Consider the following 23,985-nt stretch of genomic DNA (forward strand, 5'->3'; position numbering starts at 1 on the left):
GCACTTTGGGAGGCCGAGATGGGCAGATCACCTGAGGTCGGGAGTTCGAGACCAGCCTGACCAGCATGGAGAAACCCCTTCTCTACTAAAAATACAAAATTATCCGGGCATGATGGCACATGTCTGTAATCCCAGCTACTAGGGAGGCTGAGGCAGAAGAATCACTTAAACCTGGGAGGCAGACGTTGTGGTGAGCCGAGATTGAGCCATTGCACTCCAGCCTGGGCAACAAGAGCAAAACTCCGTCTCAAAAAAAAAACAAAAAAAACTTGAGGTCAGCCACAGTGACTCATGCCTATAATCCCAGCACTTTGGGAGGTCGAGGCAGGCGGATCAAGACGTCAGGAGTTCAAGACCAACCTAACATGGTGAAACCCCATCTCTACTAAAAATACAAGAATTAGCCAGGCGTGGTGGCGTGCATCTGTAATCCCAGCTACTCAGAAGGCTGAGGCAAGAGAATCGCTTGAACCTGGAAGCGGAGGTTGCAGTGAGCCGAGATCGCGCCACTGCACTCCAGCCTGGACGACAGACCAAGACTCCCTCTCAACAAAAACAAAAACAAAAACAAACAAAAAAACTTGAATTATTTAGTAGACGAATGATTTCAACTAGGCTTTGAAATTACTAATCAGATTCCAAAAGGAAATTTGGAAAATATATGTAAGGTTACTTTTTTAAAAATTTTGCCAGTTAGGATATTACTATCAATTCTTGTCATTTTTAAAAAATACACATTTTAATATCTATGAAGAAAAGAAGTTGAGAGGCAGAAATGGGCTTGGCACAGTGGTTCATGCCTGTAATCCCAACACTTAGGGAGGCCAAGGACGGAGGATCACTTGAACCCAGGAGATCAACACCAGCCTGCGCAACATAGGGAGACACCATCTCTAAAAAAAAAATTTTTTTTTAATTAGCTGGGTGTGGTGTCACACCCCTGAGGCTGAAGTGAGCTGTAACTTTGCCACTGCACTCAGGCTTGGGCAACAGAGGGAGTTACTGTCTAAAAAATTTTTTTTAAAAATGATGGGAGATGTTAATGCTTAGGCATTTTACAACCACCAGGTCATGAATCAGTGCTGCTCATCATGGTATTTTCACACTAAGAATAATGTTGTATGACTATATATTCTGTATGTGTTGGTATAAAGGTTTGGCAACTTTATATCAACATTTTAAAGTTTCCTTCTGTTTGCTGAACACTCGATAAATTTGGTTATGTAGTCTGAGAGGAGGAATTCAAGGGAACTGTTCTTCCTTAGAGGGAAAGAAGAATTTGGAGTTTCTAGGGCACAAAAGGAAGAAAGGGTTGCACAAATATGAACATAAAGAAGAGTGAGCCTTAAGATATGGAACTAGGTATTCCATGGGGAGAAGCATTGAGTGAACTGTGGGCATCCTTGTTGAAACCAGTTATGTGTTTATAAACGTGTAGAAACAGAAACCTAGGAAGCAGGGGTTGCCATAAGAACTTACAGCCTCCTGCCCCAGAAACACAGAATTCTTGGGGAGATTTGGAATTCCCATAAGGTACAAAATTGTGGGTTTGAGCCTATCATATCTAAAACTTGAAGCTAAGATTTCAGCATGAATTTGTCCTTCAGATCAACTGGCCAGTCACTGAGAATGGTTCTAGTGAAAAAGCAAGTACTGGCACTGTTGAGGGAGAAGGCAAGATATAAAATAAGGAATGCTGCACACAGTGAAGGCCAGGGTAATAACCTGAGGAGACAGGAGATAGGATGTGGTTACTGAGGTAGGAATGAGGGATGGAGAAAAGTGACAGAACAAAATGCTCCAAAATGCCAAAAAGGCAATAGAGTATAAGGGTTAAGAGGAATTTGTGTTCTCAAGACAGAGAGATCTTGGATATGTATCTTGGTTCAAGCCAGTTCCGTGACCACGGAGAAGTTATTTAACTTAAAAGGAAGTTTAGTTTCTGATGTAGGTGCGCTGGCTCACATCTGTAATCCTAGCACTTTGGGAGGCCAAGGCGGGTAGACTGCCTGAGCTCAGGAGTTCGGTATCAGCCTGGGCAACATGGCGAAACCCCATCTCTACTGAAAATGCAAAATATTACCCAGGCATGGTGGTGCGCACCCATAGTTGCATCTACTCGGGAAGCCAAGACATGAGAATTGCTTGAAGCCAGGAGGTGGAGGTTCCAGCAAGCTGAGATTGTACCACTGCACTCCAGCCTGGGCAACACAGCAAGACTGTCTCCAAAAAAAAAAAAAAAAAAAACCATTAAAGAAAGAAGAAAAAAAAAAAGAAAGTTTAACTTCTTTAATCTTCAGCTCTCTTGCCTGTAGAGGTAAGAGCCTTACTTCAGCTGAGTTGTGTTTGAGATAGAGTCTCACTCTGTTGCCCAGGCTGGAGTGCAGTGGCGTGATCTTGGCTCACTGCAACCTCCGCCTCCCGGATTCAAGCCATTCTCTTGCCTCAGCCTCCCGAGTAGCTGGGATTACAGGCGCCTGCCACCATGCCCGGCTAATTTTTGTATTTTTAGTAGAGACGGGGTTTCACCATGTTGGGCAGGCTGGGTCAAACTCCTGACCTCACGTGATCCACCCACCTCGGCCTCCAAAAGTGCTGGGATTAGAGGCATGAGCCACTGCACCCGGCCTCGACTGAGCTGTTTTAATGATTAAGTAACATCAATATGTATTCATTATCATTTGTTTTTCATAATAAACATTACCATTATTACCTACTTCTGTTGTGTCTGGTGACAGCTCCTTCTGTTGGTAAAAATTCTCAGTCTGAGATGTGGAAATTCAATTATTATACGACTTACGGTAATAAAATTATGTACCTGCCAAGGGAAAAATGATATACTGCAGTTCTGCTCCCTCATAAATACCAAAACAAAAGCAGAAAAAGTTTAAGTAATGAATTAAAAATGGAAGATTTTCAGACATGAGACTGTTATTTATTTAACAAACATTAATCAGCAGCCACTGTCAGAGAGAAGGGACCACTTCCTTTGTCCTCGGAAGGTTTGTTGAAAATCACTGAAAAGAGGCAGATAAATAGAAGAAAAGGCATACAGATTTATTTCATCATAGTTTTATGTGACACAAAAGCCTTCAGAATGAAGAGCCAAAAATACAGGGGAAATTGTCCTTTTTTACACACAGGTTCAACAAAGTACGGACAGCCATGCAGAAACGTGATTGGACAAAAAGGGAATGATCTAATGTTAATAGACTGAGATCTAATGTTAATAGACTGAGTGGGAAACCATGCAAGACCTGTCTCATTTTTTTGTGTTTGTGTGCCTCTCTGAGTATGTATTCTTTACTTTCAGGTATGGAGAAGGGTTCTAAAATAGGGATCTCATGATCTATGGTCAAACAAAGCAGGTCAGGTAATTTTTTTTGTGACCGGTGTTACACACACAAAAAAAAAAAAAAGGGAAGAAGGAAAAGTTAGAATAATATTCTTATGTTTTATGACCGACTTTTTAAAAGGGGTTCTGCATTGTGGAAGACAGTGTGGCGAATCCTCAAAGACCTAGAGGCAGAAATACCATTCAACCAGAAATCCCATTACTGGGTATAAGCCCTAAGGAATATAACTGGTTCTATTATAAAGATACATGCATGTGTATGTTCACTGTAGCACTATTCACAATAGCAAAGACATGGAATCCACCTAAACGCCCATCAATGACAGACTAGTTAATGTAGTACATATACACCATGGAATACTATGCAGCCATGAAAAAGAACGAGATCAGCCAGGTGCAGTGGCTCATGCCTGTAATCCCAGCACTCTGGGAGGCCAAGGAGGGTGGATAACCTGAGGTTGGGAGTTCAAGACCAGCCTGGCCAACACAGTGAAACCCTGTCTTTACTAAAAATACAAAAATTAGCTGGGTGTGGTGGCACATACCTGTAAACCCAGCTACTCGGAAAGCTGAGGCAGGATAATCGCTTGAACCCAGGAGGCAGAGGTTGCAGTGAGCAAAGATTGTGCCACTGCACTATAGCCTGGGCGACAGAGCGAGACTCCATCTCAAAAAAATAAAAATAAATAAAAGGAACAAGGTCATGTCCTTTGCAGGGACATGGATGGAGCTGTAAGCCATTATTCTCAGCAAATTAAAGCAAGAACAAAAAACCAAATGCTGCTGTGTTCTCACTTCTAAGTGGGAGCTGAACGATGAGAACACATGGACTCATCGAGGGGAACAATACACACTGGGGCCTACTGGAGGGTGGGGATGAGGGCAGGGAGAGCATCAGGAAGACTAGCTAATGGATGCTGGGCTTAATGCACCCCAGAACTTGAAAGTTGGAAATTTTTAAAAAAGGGAAGAAAATTTAAATTACATTAAATAATTCTAGCCTATATGCAAAAAAGAAAACAAGATATTTATGTAATTAAAAATACATTTGCACAAAGGCAGTGAATGGGCTGCACAATAAAATATATACATCTGAAGTTAGTGAACAGAAAGAAAAATAAAGGCAATCTCCCCAAACAGAGAAAATTTAAAGAAATAGGAAATACGAAGGTAAGTTTAAAGACATAGAAAACAGTCCAGGTGATCCAACCTATGTTCGTGAAGTGTTTAAGAAAGATGTTGTAGGAACTATGCAGAAGAGGGGTCAGGGAGAAAAAGAGAGAAACAGGAAAGGAAGGAAGGAAAGAATATAATAGAAATATAAACCTTGTCAATGTAAAAACAATACAATACAATACAATACAATACAATAATAAAATCAGTGCAAGGGAAGTGAATAGTGGAAGTGTACTGAAACTCTCATTTTTGTGCAGAGTTAATAGATGCTGTGGCTCTACAAATCAAAACATAGTTGTAAAGGAAACTACCAGAAAAAAACTAAAAATAATAATGTAACTAACACATTTAGGAAATGAAGAAAGAAAAACAGAATTTGGTTAAATGTCTTTTGTAAACCACTTATAAATCACTGGGTTAATGCATATGGTCTAAAATTGATAAATCAAAAATTTAGAATTATAACATCAATTCCAGAAATAATAAAGGGCAATGTGACTACTTCTGGGGGGTAGGACTAACTGAAGAGAAAGTACTAATGAAGAGATCTTTACTTCTAATTTTATACATTTCAGTATCTTTTGATTTATCTGTGCATATGTATATACGGATTATTTTCAAAATTTTTTAAAAAGTTAGGCAATGTAGGAGTCTATGAATACTGTCTTTGATGCCTCTAAAAATTATATAACGAAGTACTTGGTGAAATCTAGGTCCTTCCAGAATTGACATCACTAAATGCTAACATTTGGTGTTAAAACCACCATAAACAATATTTTCTTGTTTACTGTAAAACTGTTGTTGAGGACATTGTTTATGCATGAGTCATTGTTCACTGTATGGGGGGGTCCTTGGGTGAATCTCTTTCAAGGTCAGTGCTAAATAAAGCTTGCTTCTGCTGGGGAAGAAAGAAAAGGGAGGTGGTGGTTCTGGTTTCTATGATCCACCTTTAAAAAGATGGATTCTTATTTATCTGGCTAGCCTTGGAGGAAAAATGAAACTGAGAGACAAGAGGACGAAAAAAGATTAAAAAATAAAACAGCCCTTTTGTTTCTGAGACTACTTCTAAGAGCTTCATTGTAGAGTATTGTTTTCTGAGTCTCAAAACTGCTATGTGCAAGTTACTTTCTTCAGGACTAAAGGGCTAAAGGGATAAAAGATGAAGATAAAAAACATAGTCCTTTCCTTCAAAGATTTTAAGCATTAAGCCTAGAAGAGAAAATGAGGCAGGATATAAACAACTACAGTACAATGCAATATATAATAAATGTCATGAGATAGAAAATATCCTTAAGTTTTGAGGAGAGACTGGACATGAGTAGGGGAAAATAAGGAAAAAAATAAATAAGCAAAATTTGAATTTGGCCTTAAAGAAGTATTCCAGTTGATAGAATGTAGTAAAAATACAGGTGAGGAAAAATCACTAATCATAGCATGCCTGAAAATGTAAGCTGCTTACATGAGTAAGACTTAAGAATGAAAAGTATTTTGGGGCTACAACAATGACAGCTTGGATTGCCTAGCTAAGGAATTAGGACTATATCCCACAAGAATTAAGGAGTCACTGAATGCTAGGGACAAATTCTGAATCTGGCAATTGTACATAGTTTAAATAAAAGCAGAATAAGACAAAAGAGGTAGAGGTAAAATATCAAGATATTATGATCATCCAAATGATAATGAAGGCCCATACTTAGACAATGGCAAAGGAATGAATGAATTCAAGATACAGAAGTAGAAGAAACAACTGAAGGGGCTGAAGCAACAATAGTCAAATAAAAGTGACTAGCAGATTTCTAGCAGCCAGGGGAAGAATAGCTTTTGGAAATTTAGAGAAGTCAGGTCTGGCAGATTGGTCATATAATTCTTTTTTTTTTTTTTTTTTTTTAAATGAGACGGAGTCTCGCTCTGTCACCCAGGCTGGAGTGCAGTGGCCGGATCTCAGCTCACTGCAAGCTCCGCCTCCCGGGTTCATGCCATTTTCCTGCCTCAGCCTCCCAAGTAGCTGTGACTACAGGCGCTCGCCACCTCGCCCGGCTAGTTTTTTGTATTTTTTAGTAGAGACAGGGTTTCACCGGGTTAGCTGGTCATATAATTCTTTTTTAAATCTGTTCATTTATTTATTCACACATTTATTAAGCATAAGCTATATGTCAGTTGCTAGGGACATAAAGAGGAGTAAGACCTAGTTCCTGTCTTGAAAGTAATAGAGACATGTAACAATTATCATATTAAGTGATATGTTCAATAACAGCTGTAAAATTGGAGGCTAATTTGCAAATGTATCAAAATGCTGCATGACCAATTCCCTAAATTTATTAATCAAAAATATATCTTCAGTAAAACTTTTATTAGATATAAACATATTCATATATTCAATAAATATGATTTTCTTATCAGAATTTTAAGGATCATCCAATTTGTCAAATGCTGTTCAGACAAGCAATATTAGTATTCTTAAAGTCAGAATCAGCATTTGCAAAGATAGGGAGTATGGTTCAGAGAAATGTAAATAGTTTAATATTCTAGAATGTAAGATAAATAGGGAGAAAAATCAGAAAACATTGGGGTCAGATAATGAGAAGTATAAATATATTTTATTCTATAATTGATGGAAAGTTGCTGAAACTTTCAAGCAGGAGAATCCCTAGAATTCTCAATCTAGAACCCCTTTTCAGAAAATAGTCTGTCCCGCCGGGCGCGGTGGCTCAAGCCTGTAATCCCAGCACTTTGGGAGGCTGAGACGGGCGGATCACAAGGTCAGGAGATCGAGACTATCCTGGCTAACACGGCGAAACCCCGTCTCTACTAAAAACACAAAAAATTAGCCGGGCGAGGTGGCGGCGCCTGTGGTCCCAGCTACTCGGGAGGCTGAGGCAGGAGAATGGCGGGAACCCGGGAGGCGGAGCTGGCAGTGAGCTGAGATCTGGCCACTGCACTCCAGCCTGGGCGACAGAGCGAGACTCCGTCTCAAAAAAAAAAAAAAAAAAAAAAAAAAAGGAAAATAGTCTGTCCCAACCTCACAAGAGGTTTCTTGAAGCCATACTGATACCAGAGAATCTCATCCCTCGATTGCCATAGTTAGATGGATCAGGGACATATGTTCCACTGACTAAGGCCACTCAGATTTTCTCATCTAAGAAGTTAGAATTGTGACATATAGCAACTCAGTCAGTCAGCTGTGGTCTATGTGCCCTGAACTTGTAGAATTAATGTAAATTTAGAAGTTAGGAGTGCCACTCGGAGACCACAGGGAAGAGAGCAAAGAGAACCAGTATACAGAGATACAAAGCAGTACACATACTTAAAGAAAAGAGAACATGTAGCCCTAAAAAGAAAGCATCCAGTTTCCCGTTTAGTACCCATGGGATCTGGCTATACGTCTTACCCTTAACTGATAACGTCCCCATAGCTTTCCAAAAAATCCAATTTCTGCTTAAGCTAATTTAAGTGGTTTTCTATTTTCCACAACTGTTACTAAACAAGGTTTTGGTGGTTAATCAGATTCTGGTGGTTAATCTGAAGGATAAATTAAAAGAAAAATAGGCTAGAAATAGGTGGAACATTTAAGGTAGAAAAGGAGTTACCAAACAAAAGCAGTAGTAACAAACAGAAGCAGGTATGATGACAGAAAAGTAACCAATATTGTGCAGGGTCTTCAAAGTTTAATTAACATTAGTTTCAGGAAGCTGGAGCAGTACCAATTTCCTCTCAAGACTAGAAGCAACAGAATGTCATGATACCTTTAAGAAAACTATTTCAACAGAATAACTGAGACAGAAGTCATATATGAGTAAGTTAAATAAATGGTAGACAAGGCAACTAAGAAATTTCTTATAAAAAGAAAGAAATTTGAGGGTACAACAGTGTTAAAGAGTATAATAAAAACATGAGATGTGAACTTATTTTTAAGCCAAAAGCTAGTGCATAATGAAAAGCCCCATCCTGCAAAAGAGTAAAACATGATATTCCAGAGCAAGCAAAAGTCCAGGAAAGTATAACCTTAGCAAGAAGAAGCATTTTTTTCTTAAAATTCAGTAGAAATAAAAAGGATGGCTAAAATTCCAAGAAATTTGAAAGTAAAGACAAGAAAACTTGAGGAAACTCACATGGTTGAAGAGCACATATCACTCACTACATAGAGATGAGTGATATGCTGAGAAGAAAGGAGCAGGAGTAGGTTGGATGACAGAAAACAACATTAAAAGTATGAGCCACAACTGGAGAATGGGATGGGTGTCAACAAGAGCTAAGACAAGGATGACCTTTACTGACCCAAAGCTTCAGGAGATAAAATTAAAAAAAAAAAACAAAAGAACCACAAATTGATATAATAAGGAAAAAGTGAGGTATTACTGAGCTAGGTAAGGATAAGTTCAGGTACAGTTCAATACATAACCTAGCATGATGTAACTCTAACTGGCAAAAATTTATCAAATTTGCAAGTCAGAGTTAGGCTAATAAAGCTATTTGCAGATGTTTCTATCCTAAAAGCTGAAAAGTGCTCTATTTTAAATTTGCATTATAAAGAAGTCTGGTAGACATTTCAAAATAATGTTTTTAAACATTAAAATAACTCAGACCTATCTCCATATTCAAAAATCAAAGCTATTAAATAAACAGCAATGAGATGCCACGATATACTTATTAGAATAACCAAAATCCAGAACACTGACAACACCAAATACTGGAGATGGTGTGGAACAACAAAAACTCTTATTGTCGGGAATACAAAATAGTTCAGCCACTTTGGAGGGCAGTTTGGGAGTTTCTTACAAATCTATTCTTACCGTACAATTGGACACCCTGGTATTTAACCGAAGGAGCTGAAAAGTTGCGTTCACACAAAAACTTACATAGGATGTTTATAGCATTTTATTCATAACTGCCAAAACTTAGAAGCAAGCAAGATGTCCTTCAGTAGGTGAATGAATAAACTGGGGTACACACAGACAATGGGATATTATTCAGCACTAAAAAGAAATAAGCTATCAAGTTATGAAAAGACATGGAGGAAAATTAAATGCTTATTTCTAAGTGAAAGAAACCAATGTAAAATGGCTACACATTGTATGATTCCAACTGCAAGAGATTTTCCCAAAGGCAAAACTATGGAAATTGTAAAAAGATCAGTGGTTGCCAGGGGATGGAGGAGAGGGAAGGATGAATAGGTAGAGCACAGAGAATAAGCTTAGTGCAGTGATACTATTCTGTATGATACTATAAGGCTGGATACACGTCATTATACATTTGTACAAACCCATAGAATGCACAACATCAAGATGTGTGCACTCTGGGCTCTGGATGATGATGATGTGTCAATAAAGGTTCATCAACTGTAACAAATGTACTCTTGTGGGGGATGTCGATAATGTATACATACATATGTAGGGACGCAGGTTTTTGAGAAATCTCTAGACCTTTCTCTCAATTTTGCTGTGGACCTAAAACTGCTTTAAATAAATGAAGTCTATTAAAAAACAACAACTCCAGATAAGCTGACTTAAATCTAAAAAATAAAACTGCAAAATTCTTAGCAGCAAACTTGTGTGACTATCTTTTAAACCCAGGATAGGGAATAATTTATTTAAAAGGGCATGAAAAGCAATTACAGTAAGTCCTCACTTAACACTGTTGATGGGTTCTTGGAACTGTGACTTTAAGAGTAACAATGTGCTGCAGGTCCTTTAATAAAGCTGTTTTGTCAATATCATTTCTTTTCTTTGAGACAGGGTCTCACTATGCTCCCCAGATTAGAGTGCAATGACCTGATTCCAGCTTACTGCAGCCTTAACTCTTGGTCTCAAGTTATCCTCTCACCTCCACCTCCCAAGTAGCTGGGACTACAGTTGTGCATCACCACTTCTGGCTAATGTTTCTTTGTTTATAATATCACTTCCTTATAACATTGATGAGAAAAAAGAAACTGGTTTCATTATACGTTGTTTTGCTTAAAGTCAGTTCCCAAGAACCAATCAATGACATCAAGTGAGGACTTACTGTATGATAAATAATGGACAAATTTGACTTAAGAATTTTTTTTATCGAAAGATGCACAGCAATGACAAAAACTGTATTTAGGATTCTGAGTTTGTAAATACTAGTAAACTGTGCAGACGATTAATATTTTGCTTTATATCCAGTATTAAATCTGATCAACTCCAGCATTTTAATGGCAAGTTATGAAAATACCTAAACAACTGCTCACATAATCTTACGGAATATACTGCCCTTTAAACAAAAGAATAAAATATTATTAATGACTAATAATTAGTTTGCAACGGAGAGATATGGAATTGGAAAATAAGCAATTGATGAACTGTATAATTTTTGCTATTTCTTTGCTTCTGAATTTACTCGTTAACTAAATTAACCTAGCATTTGAGCGCCTAGTATGTGTGAAGCAATACACTATTTTATACAACTTCCTATAGTTGTTCATTTGGATAGTTTACAAATCCCCAGGCCATAAACTATTAATATAACTTTACCCTTTCTACTCCAAATGTACAATAGATAGTAAATGCAAGCCTGTTGATGATAATGATGTAAATTATTCTAAGTATTTGCCAAAGAAGGTAAAAGCATTTAAAACTGTCCCTCCCACACAACCCCAATAAAAGAAAGTGAAAAAGTTAGGAACTGAAAGACATTCACAATGTACACACAGGATTAACATAAGCAATATAAAGAACTCTTATAAACCAATAAGAAAAACAAAAATAGGCAAGAGACATAAATAGGAATTTCACTGAAGAAGCCACATGAAAAAGGCCGGCAAACTTAAAAAGAAGTGTTCTACATCAGTGACAACCAGGAAAATGTGCATCAAGATAAAAAATAAGGCAACATTTTACACCCTTTTGATGTGTAAAACTTAAGAAGAGAATATCAAGTGTAGGAGAGGATGGATAACCAAAGGATCTTTTATTTCATATACTGCTAATATGAATATAAATTGGTGCAACCATATTGAAAGTTCTGCATCATCTCTTAAGTTGAACATTCACCTACCCTATGAGGTAGCAATGCTACCTCCAGGTGTATAATAGAAACTGTGGCACATACACAGTAGGAAACATGCACAGACTATCCATAGGATCTTTGCTTATAATTACAAACAAAACAAAACAAAAAACAGAAAATAACTGCCCAACAAGGGAGAGTGGATAAATATCCAAACATCCACCAAAGGAGAGTTAATGAATATTTCACTCAATGAAATATTATACAGCAATTTAAATGAATGACTATAGCACCATGCAAAAATGTGGATCAATCTTATTTATAATAGGTGAAAAATCAAGTTCAAAAAGATTATATTCACAATTCTATACAAACAACTAAAAGACGTTTAGATTTACATGTCCAACTAACCTATACACAGTAGTCTCCTTTTATCCACCGAGAGACCCTCAGTAAATGCCTAAAACCATGAACAGTACTTAACTGTATATACACTTTTCCTTTAACATGCATACTGATGCTAAAGTTTAATTTATAAATTAGGCACAGTAAGCGTTAATCAACTAATAATAAAATAGAACAATTATAACTATAATGTAATTACAGTTATGAGTGTGGTCTCTCTCAAAGTATCTTAGTACTTATAAATATCTTATAGTACTATACTGTACTCACCTATTTTTGGACTACAGTTGACCATGGGTAACTGAAACCGTGGATAAGGAGGGACTACTATATAAGGAAGAGAATGAACACATGACTCAAAAATGATGACCTAGATGACAAGAAGGTGGAAATAGAGGGATAGAATAGAGGAAAACTATAGGTAGGTTAAAGCTCCTAGCTTGTTTTGAGAGAGGGGGAGTGGTGGTCCATGAGTACTTATTAAAATGTTTGATAGACAGATGATTAATCCAAGCAGTGTGCCTGATGTTTAATACATTTTTTAAAAATCCAAAAGTTGCATAAAATTTGTTCAATGACAATTCTGAAACAGGGAGAACAAACATCTCCTTAGAGAATCCCTAAGGTAGCAACTACAGGGAAGGGAAAACGACATGATTAATGTATAAAATATACGATACTCAGGCCAGGTACAGTGGCTCACATCTGTAATCCAGGCACTTTGGGAGGCCAAGGCAGGTGGATCGCTGGAGTCCAGCAGTTCAAAACCAACCTGGGCAACATGGCAAAACCCCGTCTCTCCAAAAAAATATAAAAATCAGCCATGCATGGTGGCTCACACCTGTAGTACCAGCTACTCGGGAGGCTAAGGTGGGCAAATCACTTGAGCCCAGGAAGCAGAGGTTGCAGTGAGCCGAGATCACATCACTGCACTTCAAGCTAGGTGACACAGCAAGATCCTGTCTCAAAAATAAAAAATATATATATATAAAACTTTCAGCACATGTATTGTGTGGTATGTATTCTATAATCAAAAATAAATTCCAAATTTTGTCATAACTACATTCCATTAAATTAAGGTATATATGAGCTAGGGCAGTAAAACTTTCACCAATTTGATAAGTTACTGTCAAATTTCCAAAAGAGAGAAATCCTAACAGTATTATATAAGTCTTGTATATCCACTCATCTTTATGAGGCACTTCAACACCACCTTCACATCTAAGGTGTTTACTGTCATCAAGTACACTGTCCCATGCTTTCCTGATCTTCATTTTTTACAGGCAATGTTTATGTATATAATGTCACACAAATTTCATTTTTGTGATTGCAAAAAAAGCCAAGTATGGTAACAGAGCTAGTTTCAAACAAGATGTCATCAGATAAAATTAAGAGAAGCTAGACATGCATCAAGATAAAGGTTCTCTATTTCTGTTTTATTAAGGAATTACTTTTTCATTAGTATATTTTTCCCACTCTCAATTTTAAATCTTTTTGAAGCTTTTAACCAGTTTTCAACTTTGCTGTCAAGTTTGAACTCTGCTGTATATCAAAAGTTAATCATATTAAATGTCATATACTCTAGAGTAAAACTGGTTTTTGAAATAATATAGACATTTGACAATTATCAGCACACTGTATTTTATGAGGGAATAATGTATAATTAACTGTTTTATTCAAATACCATTTATGATATGGAAGTAACATTATTTTAGGTGATGTTTACAAACTACTACTCTATTTGTTTAAAAGTAAACATACTTCTGACGAATGGCATGAAAATTTACCACTGCCAAATTCAAAAAGCAGAAATAAGAGAGCCCGAGGAATCAGATGCTAAGTTCTGGGATAAAGAGATGATGTCTAGAAGGTGTCCCTACTTCTCCCTATTTCAACACTATGTAAATGGTAGGAATTGCAAGACACTAGACCTAATCTCTATAATACTAATGACAGATGACCAAAAAAACAAAACAAAACAAAAAAAAACCACCATGGTAGAGCCATCATTTAGTAACACTAGTTTAACACAGAGACTTTTACTTGGTAGTCAAGAAATATTTAGAAAGTTATTTAGCAAGTTTAATTCAGTAAAGTATGCGCTGCAATTTACAAACATCGTGGTAGTCTATAAGAGCAGCATCAAACCTAAGCTGAAAAAACACACGGTATTGATATATTCAAAGAAACTGTTGCTATACTTCATTACTGTCTATTACTAAATCCATACTACTGCACTTTTCTTTGAGACAGGGTCTCACTCTATCACCAAGGCTGGAGGTGCAGCCGCATGATCTCGGCTCACTGCAACCTCCACCTACCAAGTTCAAGCGATTCCTGTGCCTCAGCCTCCCCAGTAGCTGGGACTACAGGCGCATATCACCACACCGGGCTAATTTTTGTATTTTTAGTAGACAGGGGTTCACCATGTTGGCCATGTTGGTCTCGAACTCCTGACCTCACATGATCCACCTGTCTCAGCCTCCCACAGCACTGGAATTACAGGTGTGAGCCACCGCGCCCAGCCTGCACTTTTTTTCTTAATAAAGCAGTGACTCATAATTGAAATATTCTGAGATTTAAAAAGTAAAAAAAAAAAAAAAAAAAAAAAAGCTAATTAGATCCACTCATCTAGAACCAGAGGCAAGAAAAAATTTTTTAAACTACTGTGATTTCTATCTTAAAACTCTCTGAGCTTCATTTTTCTTCAAAATTCTAGTAAGTAAAATGAGATGAAAAAAAAGAAAAAATGGACTCTACGGCCATGGGACTTTTAGGTGGGAAAAGTCTGTCAGTCTTTAAGTGACAGAACTATGAGCAACTTTTATTTTCTTTTGTGCTTTTCCACATTTTCTGGATTTTCTGTAATACATGTGCATTACATTTCTAATTTGAAAACAATGTAAAGTCTGTCTTAACTACCCGGCTTACCTTCTCATACTAACATCCCCCAAACCACCCTAAAATTGTAATCCTCCCAACTCAGACCTTCCACTTTCCAGTGTCACTGCAAAATTAGACACCACCTTCTAATTTTCCATTAAAAGAGTAAACTACCAGTGTGCTATATGGAAGAATGATGTAACTATTATAGAAATCCGTTTAGTACTTTTAAAGGGAATATTTTTGGGAAAAGGGATTAGAAACGTAAATTAAAGAAAACTACGTAATTTCATATGTCAAAGATTATAATGAACTTCTCTTAAAATAATCTAGACATCCCTCATCCTAGGTGACAAATGAGCCTTCTCATCAATGTATTGTGCTCCTACTAAGTGTCAAACACAGAGCTAGGTTACACATGAGTATAAAATTTTAAAGCAAAGCACAGACAGTCTACAGAGTAATGTCAAATCTTTTGGGAAGTTTTGGGCAAGCATGTGACACCTTTCATGAGAAACAGTAATTCTTAATGAAGAAATCCTGTAAAAAGATTATTTGTACTATGATTCTTTGTGAAATATTAGACCGTATTTACAATAATAAAACACTGCTACATTATAGACTACCAAGTTGAATGTAGAAATCATTTTTCCTTGTTACAGATGGAGCTAACAAGTTAAGTTAATGTTGGTAAATTACATTTTTGGCCAATCTGTAGAAAGTTCACACCACTATAACATTAGATGCAAAATATTTATAGTTCCCCAGAACTGTGGCAATTTAAAGAATGGTACAGTGGGGCCGGGCACAGGGGCTCACACCTGTAATCCCAGCGCTCTGGGAGGCCGAGGCAGGCAGATCATGAGGTCAGGAGTTCAAGACCAGCCTGGCCAACACAGTGAAACCCCATCTCTACTAAAAATACAAAAAATTAGCCAGGCGTGGTGTCAGGTGCCTGTAATCCCAGCTACTCGGGAGGCTGAGGCAGGAGAATCGCTTGAACCTAGGAGGCGGAGATTGCAGTGAGCAGAGATCGCACCACTGCACTCTAGCCTGGGTGACAGTGCGAGACTCCATCTCAAAAAAAAAAAAAGAAATAGTGTAATGGGAAACATATAGACCTGGGTTCAAACTCAGACACACAATGTAACCATAAGCAATTTACTTAATATTCTTGAACTTAAGTTTCCTGATCCACAACATGAAAATAACACCTACCTTATTGGATCGCTGTAAAGATCAAATGAGGTGTATAGGATACTAAGTACAATGTCTGATATGTAGCAAATAATTTTTAAAATGTTGTTTGTACTCTCTTATAATTATCCTCTAGTACAATTATCTATACTCTCTTCTGGAAAGCAAAAACCTATCTTGTCATCTTTATATCCTCCAACATAGCTTTGGTAGATACTACATAACTGTTTGGTGAAATTAACCCCCGTAATTTAAGGGTAACTATCTCAACTTTCCACTTGAGCAAGTTACCTCTATCTAAATAAAATCTGCTGAGAATGGAATTTAAAATTCCCAGACCAACACTTTATTGGGCATTTTGATGAAGAAAATGAATCTCCAATAATCAACAAGATAGCTTTATTAGCACACTGCTCAATATTTGGTCTGCATTCTACAAAATTACCATTGTAGCCAACACTTTCATTTTGAGATTCTTTACAGTTTTCATTAATCCAGGTTCCTTGAAAATAAACTTTAGCTTCTTTGGCATTGCAAAAATGTCTAAGTTTTCTGTTATACTTCAAATAAAAAATAAAGAGAATACAACACAACAAATTAGTTATGAGATAAAAATTAGAAATTGGCCATTTTAAACAGCCAATTTTTATTTTTATTACGGTAAATATTCTTCCTTATACCTTGAAACCTCTAGCCACCAAAGTTTACATAGTTTATTAACGCTTCCTTGTTGAATAAGCCTCCTGAATTACTACCAATACTTAAAAACATTACTCCATGCTATTACAGTAATTAATAGGACAGAATACTGTCGTTTCAGATTTTCTTACTTTGCCTTTCCACGACCAAAAGCTAATTCCAGCTCAAGCAGTGGAGTATTTCAAATTCTACAATTTGAAAAAATAATGAAAAGCTGGATATATTTCTAAATAAATATCAATTTCATTAAAGGTAGGTTGTAATATGTAACTTTCAGAGTAAAACAAGTATTCCTGAGACAGGATACATAGCAAAGTAACAGTTTTAACCATTAAATACATCTTAAAACTGGCTACAGAATTTCTTAAATACTTAAAATCTGTATGGCAGAAAAGAATTAAGAATGTCATATTAAACAGTATTTCAGTCTAAGTTCAAACAATTTAGAAGCTTTTAAAAAAACTGATTCTTGAAACGAAAGTTTAATAAATACTTGGTTACTGTACACTAAGTTTCAGGACCCAATGAAATAAAATGTTTGAACGGATGGAAATATTTGGTGAAGCAAACTTTATGACTATCTTTAGTGTTGATGTAAGTAATATTCTCAAAAATTTTAATAAACACGATAAAGTTTAAATGCAATAACTTTTATCAAAACTGGGAGTCAAATAAACCAAGAAAATGACTTGGATATATGACAACCTATAAGGTAACACTTAATAAAAACTATTCTTTTTTCTGGAAGGGGTTATATTTCAGTTTATCTAGAAGCTTAACTTTAGGTGTTCCTCTATTTTGGTCGTATTTCTAAGTCATCATATTGAAAATTTCTTCCTTCTTTGCTTGCTTCCTTGTTATTACCAAAATTGATCTTTTTAATTAAAAGATCCTAAATGTTGTATTTTAATACACATGAAAATATAATTTTCAGTTCCAGTGCCAAAGTAGGTGTCTTTTATGCCAACTTTCTATAAAATACAAGTAACAATGCCAAATATATTATAACTCGAACACTGCTCAATTCAAAAGAAAACTGACCCTATCATCCTTCTCAATCAAAACCAAAGTATGTTTTTCATGGTTCAAGACCAGGTAATGTAAAGTATTTCTCACTTGCCTCACATCATCTCCATTTTAAAAGCTGATGCAAATTATTTACTATTAATAAAATAGTAAATTACATTCATTTAGCAAATGTGGTATGCTGTACGATCTGCTTATAAAAGGCTAACTGTAATTAAAATATTACATAGCAACATTTTCAATGATATGAAATTCAGCTTTGCATTCCCAAAGGATTCTAAATGTGCAACACTGCATTGGTATACATTGTTACAATCTCTATTTTTGTGGAGGAATATCAACTATTATACCAACGTTTTCAACCTTACGTCTGACTGCACAAGAAACCAAACTTATAAAGAGATTTCTTAAAAAGTGTATTTAAACAAGAAATTTAGATGCAGTTGCAATACTTAATTTTGACATCAAGAATCAACTGTTTCAGAATTTCTAGATTTAGTCTTTCTTTAAAAAAATTAACTGTCCAACACACAAAAAGACATGCAAGCATGCTATTTTTTTCCCTAATTCCCATCTACAATCTTCGAGTAGCTAAAAGATAACTATATTAAAATAAAGCAAAATAACTTTTAAGTCAAAAAAACATGAAATTTTAACATCTTTGTTAAAATTCAGATGTAAACACTTCTGGAACACTGCCAAGTAATGAAAAACCCGACAGGGTAGCTTAAGTCCCCATGTACACCATAGAGATCTAAAAACGAAAATCGTGCCTACATCATCAAATATTTAGCTGGAAATGGGAAAATAATAATACTGCTACTCGACATGGACTTAACTAAGCGATCTATTTTGCTCTTATCTTTTGCAGACATGTGGTGCCCAAGTTTTCCCTTTCTCATTAGTAAACAACTTATATAGCTCTTTCTTTGGTGCTCAAATGAGAGGGAAAATGAAAGTCTGAAAAGCATCAGCATCTGAGCTTCCGGATCTGGGCAGGGGTAGCCGAGAAAGGCACCGTGTATCTATCACTTAGTTTAAAAAAAAAAAAAAAAAAAAAGGAAAAGAAAAAGATAACTCTCAAAATAGAGGAAAGAAATTCTGTCACCTGAAGAGGGCTGGCGAAGTGAAGCAAGCATTTGGTGAGACTCGTTTTTTAAAAAAAACTTGTCTAGGGGCTGGAAGTTATGGGGGCGCTCTTTGTGCGGAGTCTGAGGGGAGGGGGAGGGACAAGAAAACAGCTTGGGAGTCATTCAAAAGAGTTTAAGGAGCCGAGTACGGAGGAAAGGCGGGGCGGGGCCCAGCCGCGCGAAGGGAGGGGGCGACAGGGGCGTTCGCGGGCAGCTCTGACACCGCGGGAGGGGGCGACGGGCCGGCCTCTCCAGGGACCGGGCGAGAGCAGGCTCCAGCTGCAGCAGGGCTGCAGAGATGGGGTTCCCTCTGGTAGGCAGAATCAAAGCAAAGCGGTGGCAGGCCAGGGCTTTGGCGGGGGAGAGGGTCTGGCTCCCGAGGGAAGCGGTTCCCCGAGGGAAGCAGTTCCCGAGTAACATCCCGGACTTTCCGCACTTAGCGGGCTAGGGGCGCGGCGGCCGCAGGGCTTTCCTTGGTCCCGGACGCCGCGCGGAGCTCTCTCCCTGTCTACTCAGCCAGCGACTCTCGCCAGGGCCGCGGCCCTTACCTGCAGTTCCGTGAGCATAATCTCCCCCCGTTCGGGGTTGGACGCCATTGCGCTCCGGTATGGACTCCGCACCTGGAGGCGGCCGCCGCTGGCAAAGGGAGAAGGCGGGACGGGGCTCAGGGTGGGGGGTGAGGAACGGGGAGAGAAAGAAAAAAAAAACACAAAAACTAGGGATTCATGGAGGCGCAGCCCCTGCTGGAGGCGCGGCTTATTCCGTCCGGTTCATCGAGAGCGGCGGGGGAGCGAGGGCACTCGTAGCGGGCTTCCTCTCGCCGCCCGCCCGCCGCCGCCGCCGCCCGCACCGGACTGTTCGCCTAGTCGCTCCCTCTGGGCGACGCCAGGAGCCGCCTCAAGTCTCTCCGTGCGGGGCGCTGCGGCCGCGGCTGCAGCTCCTCCTGTCGCACCATTTGGCTGTCACCGCGTCGCAAAAGCGGCCTCACTTGGCGGCTGCCAGCACACGTGACGGCGGCAGTCACTGCCTCTCATCGGGCTGGGAAGGTGGGGCAGAGGGGTTCCCCAGGGCTAGCAAGGCGAGGGGGCGGGGCGGCTTCCGACCCGACTCCGCGGCGAGGGCAGCCATTGGACTCGGCTGGGGTGAAAATGAGGGGAAAGGACTGGGCTGGAGTCTCTGGGGAGGCGGGAAGAGGAAGAAAACACACGCCTACTTTCCTGCTGCGTTAACGGCCTCACTGTGAACACTAGAACTCGGGAGCCTGCTCGCTGTTGTTTTTTTAGGTTTTTTATTTTTTTTCTTTTTCTTTTTTTCCCCCCAGTTCTACCTTGCCGAAGCTTGGGCCTAACTTTAACAGGCACTTTTGTAACCTCCACAACCCAAAAAGCTTCGGAACTCAGATCTTACAGATTACTCCTCTGTTCTTCCCTTGCCTGGCCGTCCCCATCAACCCAAACTAATAATCTTACCTTTTGCTCACCCTCTTCCCCAGCCCACAGCGCGCCTTCTGGACCAGTTAAGGTGCGCAGCTTGCTAAACGGGTCTGGTCTGTACTTTTCATGAAATGTAAGCGGCTGGATCCCTGGCAACTTTTAATGCACAGCCTTTAAGATGCCTTTTTCTTGAAGCTGAACTACTGTTTCTTGTGCTGGAGAACTCTAGAGCTGAGAATTAGCTGGTTTTTTGGATTGTTTTAACTTTATTTAAAGAGGGAGGAGGTGGGACGGGATTACCCTCGGGAAAGGAAAAAAGCCAACTCTCCTTGTCGTGGTAAGCATTAAAGCTAACCTGACTACTTAGTAACATATAGCTAAGTAGAGTAAATCTAGGTGTTTGTTTTTAATGACACTGTAGTATTAAGGAATTTAGAAGTCTCCCACAGGTAGCTTTTGTTTTTGTTTTGTCTGAGCAGTGAATGGATAGGTAAACACGTAACTTTCAATTTTTTGAAGCTGCGGTGCAATTCCTTTGTTAAAAACTACCTGGAGAAAGTGGTAAGGGTTATTTAGGTAGGTTGCTACTTAGGAAGGACATTCGTTGACATAATTCTTAGGAAGCGTAATATTACGTACTTGTCACACGCTCCGTGTAAATCTGTTGGGCTGATGCTAGGACTTATGTTTATCCTTTTGCCTTCTCAAGTCTCATATATCAATTCAGCAAACATCTATTGAAGATCTGGAGTTCTGTGGCCACAGTTTCTGAATTCTAACTCATATGTGTGTGATAAAGAATTTTTCTGGTGTGTACTTCACAAGTCTTACAACTATTTATATATCTAATATATTGCCTTGGTTGAAAGTGATAATTAAATTTACGTGAAAGAACACTTGGAAAGGCCAGGATGTGATTACCTTTCCTGGTAACTAGAAGCCAGATGGTGTCCTAGGCTTTGGAGTTACAGCAAGGATTAAGAGTTCTTATCCGGCCAGGTGCGGTGGTTCACGCCTATAATCCCAGGACTTTGGGAGGCCAAGGCAGGCGGATAATCTGAGGTCGGGAGTTCGAGACCAGCCTGGCCAACATGGTGAAACTCTATCTCTACTAAAAATACAAAAACTAGCTGGGCATGGTGGCGTGCGCCTTGTAATCCCAGCTACTCCGGAGGCTGAGGCAGGAGAATTGCTTGAATCTAGGAGGCAGAGGTTGGAGTGAGACTCTGCCTCAAAAAAAAAAAAAAAGAGGTCCTTATCCTTGGAGTGACTGGAGAATTCTTTGGGGAAGCCAACTTACATCTAAACAACAATAATTTTAAGTAATAGATACAAAGTGTTAGGGGAGCACTGCATGCTTTTGTGTGTGTGTGTGTGTGTGTGTGCATGTTTTATTGTGGTAAAATGCATAATCAAATTTATTGTAACCATTTTAAGTGTACAATTCAGGGGCATTGAATGCACACAGATTTATTTATTTATTTTTGAGACGGAGTCTCGCTATGCCACGAGGCTGGAGTGCAGTGGTGCCATCTCAGCTCACTGCAACCTCCGCCTCCCAGGTTCAAGTGATTCTCCTGCCCCAGCCTCCTGAGTAGCTGGGACCACAGGCACGTGCCACCACGCCTGGCTAATTTTTGTATTTTTAGTAGAGACGGGGTTTCACCATGTTGGTCAGGATGGTATCGATCTCTTGACCTCGTGATCTGCCCGCTTCGGCCTCCCAAAGTGCTGGGATTACAGGCATGAGCCACCGTGCCCGGCCTACAGATTTATTTTTGTCACAGCTTACTGCGGAATGGATTTGAGATGGCTGTCATACACATAGAAGGTGATTAATAATGGTGGAACTAAATTAACTGTGCAAGGGCTTAGAAATACAGTCAATGAGCAGTCTTTGTAAAAATTAATTTAGATATAAATGTTCACATTTCAGCATCATGTAATTTTAGAACTAGAAGTGACTTGAAATACTTAGCTTAACTCCTATTATAGGTAGGAAAAAAATAACAAATAGTTTCCTTAGCTATTTAGGAACAAGACAACAGTATTACTTAGTGGCAGAGGTGGGGACTATTACCTAAGTCTCCTAATTGCCATTCATGCTTATTTTAACCTTCACCATGCCACTATAATAACTTTAAATTGATATTAAACTGAAAGCATTAGACTCTCTTAAATTTTTACCATAGAAAAAGACTTTAAATTTTACATACTTCTAATGTTAAAACAATGTTAATAATTAAAAAAAATTTTTTTGAGACAGTCTTGCTCTTTTGCCCAGGCTTGACTGCAGTGGCATGATCATAGCTCACCACAACCTCAAATTCCTGGGCACAAGGGATCCTCCTGACTCATCCTCCCAAATAGCTGGGACTATAGGTACACACCACTGTTGATAAGGAATAATAATTTTACATTTCACCTATAAATTTAAGCAACAAATATACAAAGTTTTAAAAGTTATGGAATTATTTCTGAGATTAGCCGTGCTAGGGAAAGTAGTACAAAATGGAGGCCAACAATATTAAAACTACTTGATAATCTGAAATATGTGATGATTTAGACAGCAAATTAGTTTCATTTAAGCTGAAATTTACTACCCAGGTAACATTCTCTGTTGAGGGGGAAAAAATGTAATAGGACATGGATCATACTTACCAGACTGCAGCACACTTGAAAAAGTTTTAATAGAAACACATACCAGCTTGATTCAGATGGGTTGTATTGGGCCCCTGTTTACAAATGTGTTTAGGGAATCCTCAATATAGTTCTGAAGTTGTGGTCTAATTTACGTTAACAATAAAAAAAAAAAGAAGAAGAGTTTTTTTAGCATCCATTTAAGAGGGCAAAGTCCTTAAAATTATCTGGATTGTATCACTAGTTATGCGGGTACCTTTTTAAATTTTTCATAAATATTTTAAAGGTCTTTAAGAAGTAGAAATGACCAAAAATCTAGACTGAATAGAAAGTGTTATCTTTTTTTCTTAAAGATGAGATGTTACAGGAAAAATTCTAGAAAAGCTAACAATTGTTATTTTTTTTTTCTTTTTCTGTGTTTTTGAAACAGATATTCTGATAATATGGGCCCTCTTTTTCCTTAAATTTCAAGTGAAATGAGACAGGAACCATATATCCAGGGAAAGGGCCAGAAACCTTTATTTTGTGAGTCACATTTTTTATTGCCTTCCGTTGTGTATTTCCCTGTTGCTCTTCCTTAATATTTGTAAACTGTGCAAATTCAAACTTGTCCCTACAGTATGATGGAGAATCAATACGAGAGTTTTGTTTTCCTTTCGTTGTTGTTGTTTTCTATGTTCGTGTTAGAAGAAAAAGCCCACCCCTGCTTCCAAAAGATTAGAATGAAGTAGCAGTGGTAATCAAAGTAAGAGTGCCTAAGGAAAGGCAAAACTCCAGAGGACAGAATAAGAATTACTTGGTCACCACCCTTTTCTTAAGAAACCGCCTTGTAGAAATCATTCTCTTGTATGAGCTCTGAAGATAATTTTGAGAACAGGGTTCTTAAGATAAAGTCAAGAACACAGAAGAGTAGTCAGCTGTAGTGACTACAGTAGCTGCTTTTTAGAATGTCAGCTCAGTCCACATCCACTGGACTGAGAATTCCTCCTATTCCCAGAGATCTCTCTGAAGCCATGTTGACTCTGCTTAACATACCTCTTCCAGTAAACTATGATTAGATCACTGATAGACCATA

General features: G+C 38.3%; 2 protein-coding genes across 15 annotated transcripts in view; one reads left to right on the top strand and one right to left on the bottom strand.

Annotated features, from left to right (window-relative positions):
- Positions 1 to 19,512, bottom strand: part of LOC105482800 (protein kinase N2) — a 161,047-nt gene extending 141,535 nt beyond the window's left edge. For 3 of the 6 annotated variants that reach the window (XM_011743148.2, XM_011743150.2, XM_011743143.2), the window contains exon 1: positions 19,386 to 19,512. In XM_011743148.2, coding sequence (XP_011741450.1) covers positions 19,386 to 19,433 — 48 coding nt within the window. In that variant the 5' untranslated portion in view covers positions 19,434 to 19,512. The remainder of the gene's footprint in view (positions 1 to 19,385) is intronic. The other 3 variants (XM_011743142.2, XM_011743149.2, XM_011743141.2) reach the window with 1 other exon arrangement.
- The window catches only part of LOC105482802 (uncharacterized), a 228,212-nt gene continuing 223,297 nt past the window's right edge, over positions 19,071 to 23,985 (top strand). For 5 of the 9 annotated variants that reach the window (XM_071084237.1, XM_071084312.1, XM_071084203.1 and 2 more), the window contains exons 1-2: positions 19,445 to 21,079; positions 23,341 to 23,435. In XM_071084237.1, coding sequence (XP_070940338.1) covers positions 19,445 to 20,080 — 636 coding nt within the window. In that variant the 3' untranslated portion in view covers positions 20,081 to 21,079; positions 23,341 to 23,435. Of the gene's footprint in view, positions 19,151 to 19,444; positions 21,080 to 23,340; positions 23,436 to 23,985 lie in introns of those variants that run through there. The other 4 variants (XM_071084282.1, XM_071084468.1, XM_071084440.1 and 1 more) reach the window with 3 other exon arrangements.

This window comes from Macaca nemestrina, chromosome 1 (assembly GCF_043159975.1).
Source record: "Macaca nemestrina isolate mMacNem1 chromosome 1, mMacNem.hap1, whole genome shotgun sequence".
Classification (NCBI taxonomy): Eukaryota; Metazoa; Chordata; class Mammalia; order Primates; family Cercopithecidae; genus Macaca; species Macaca nemestrina.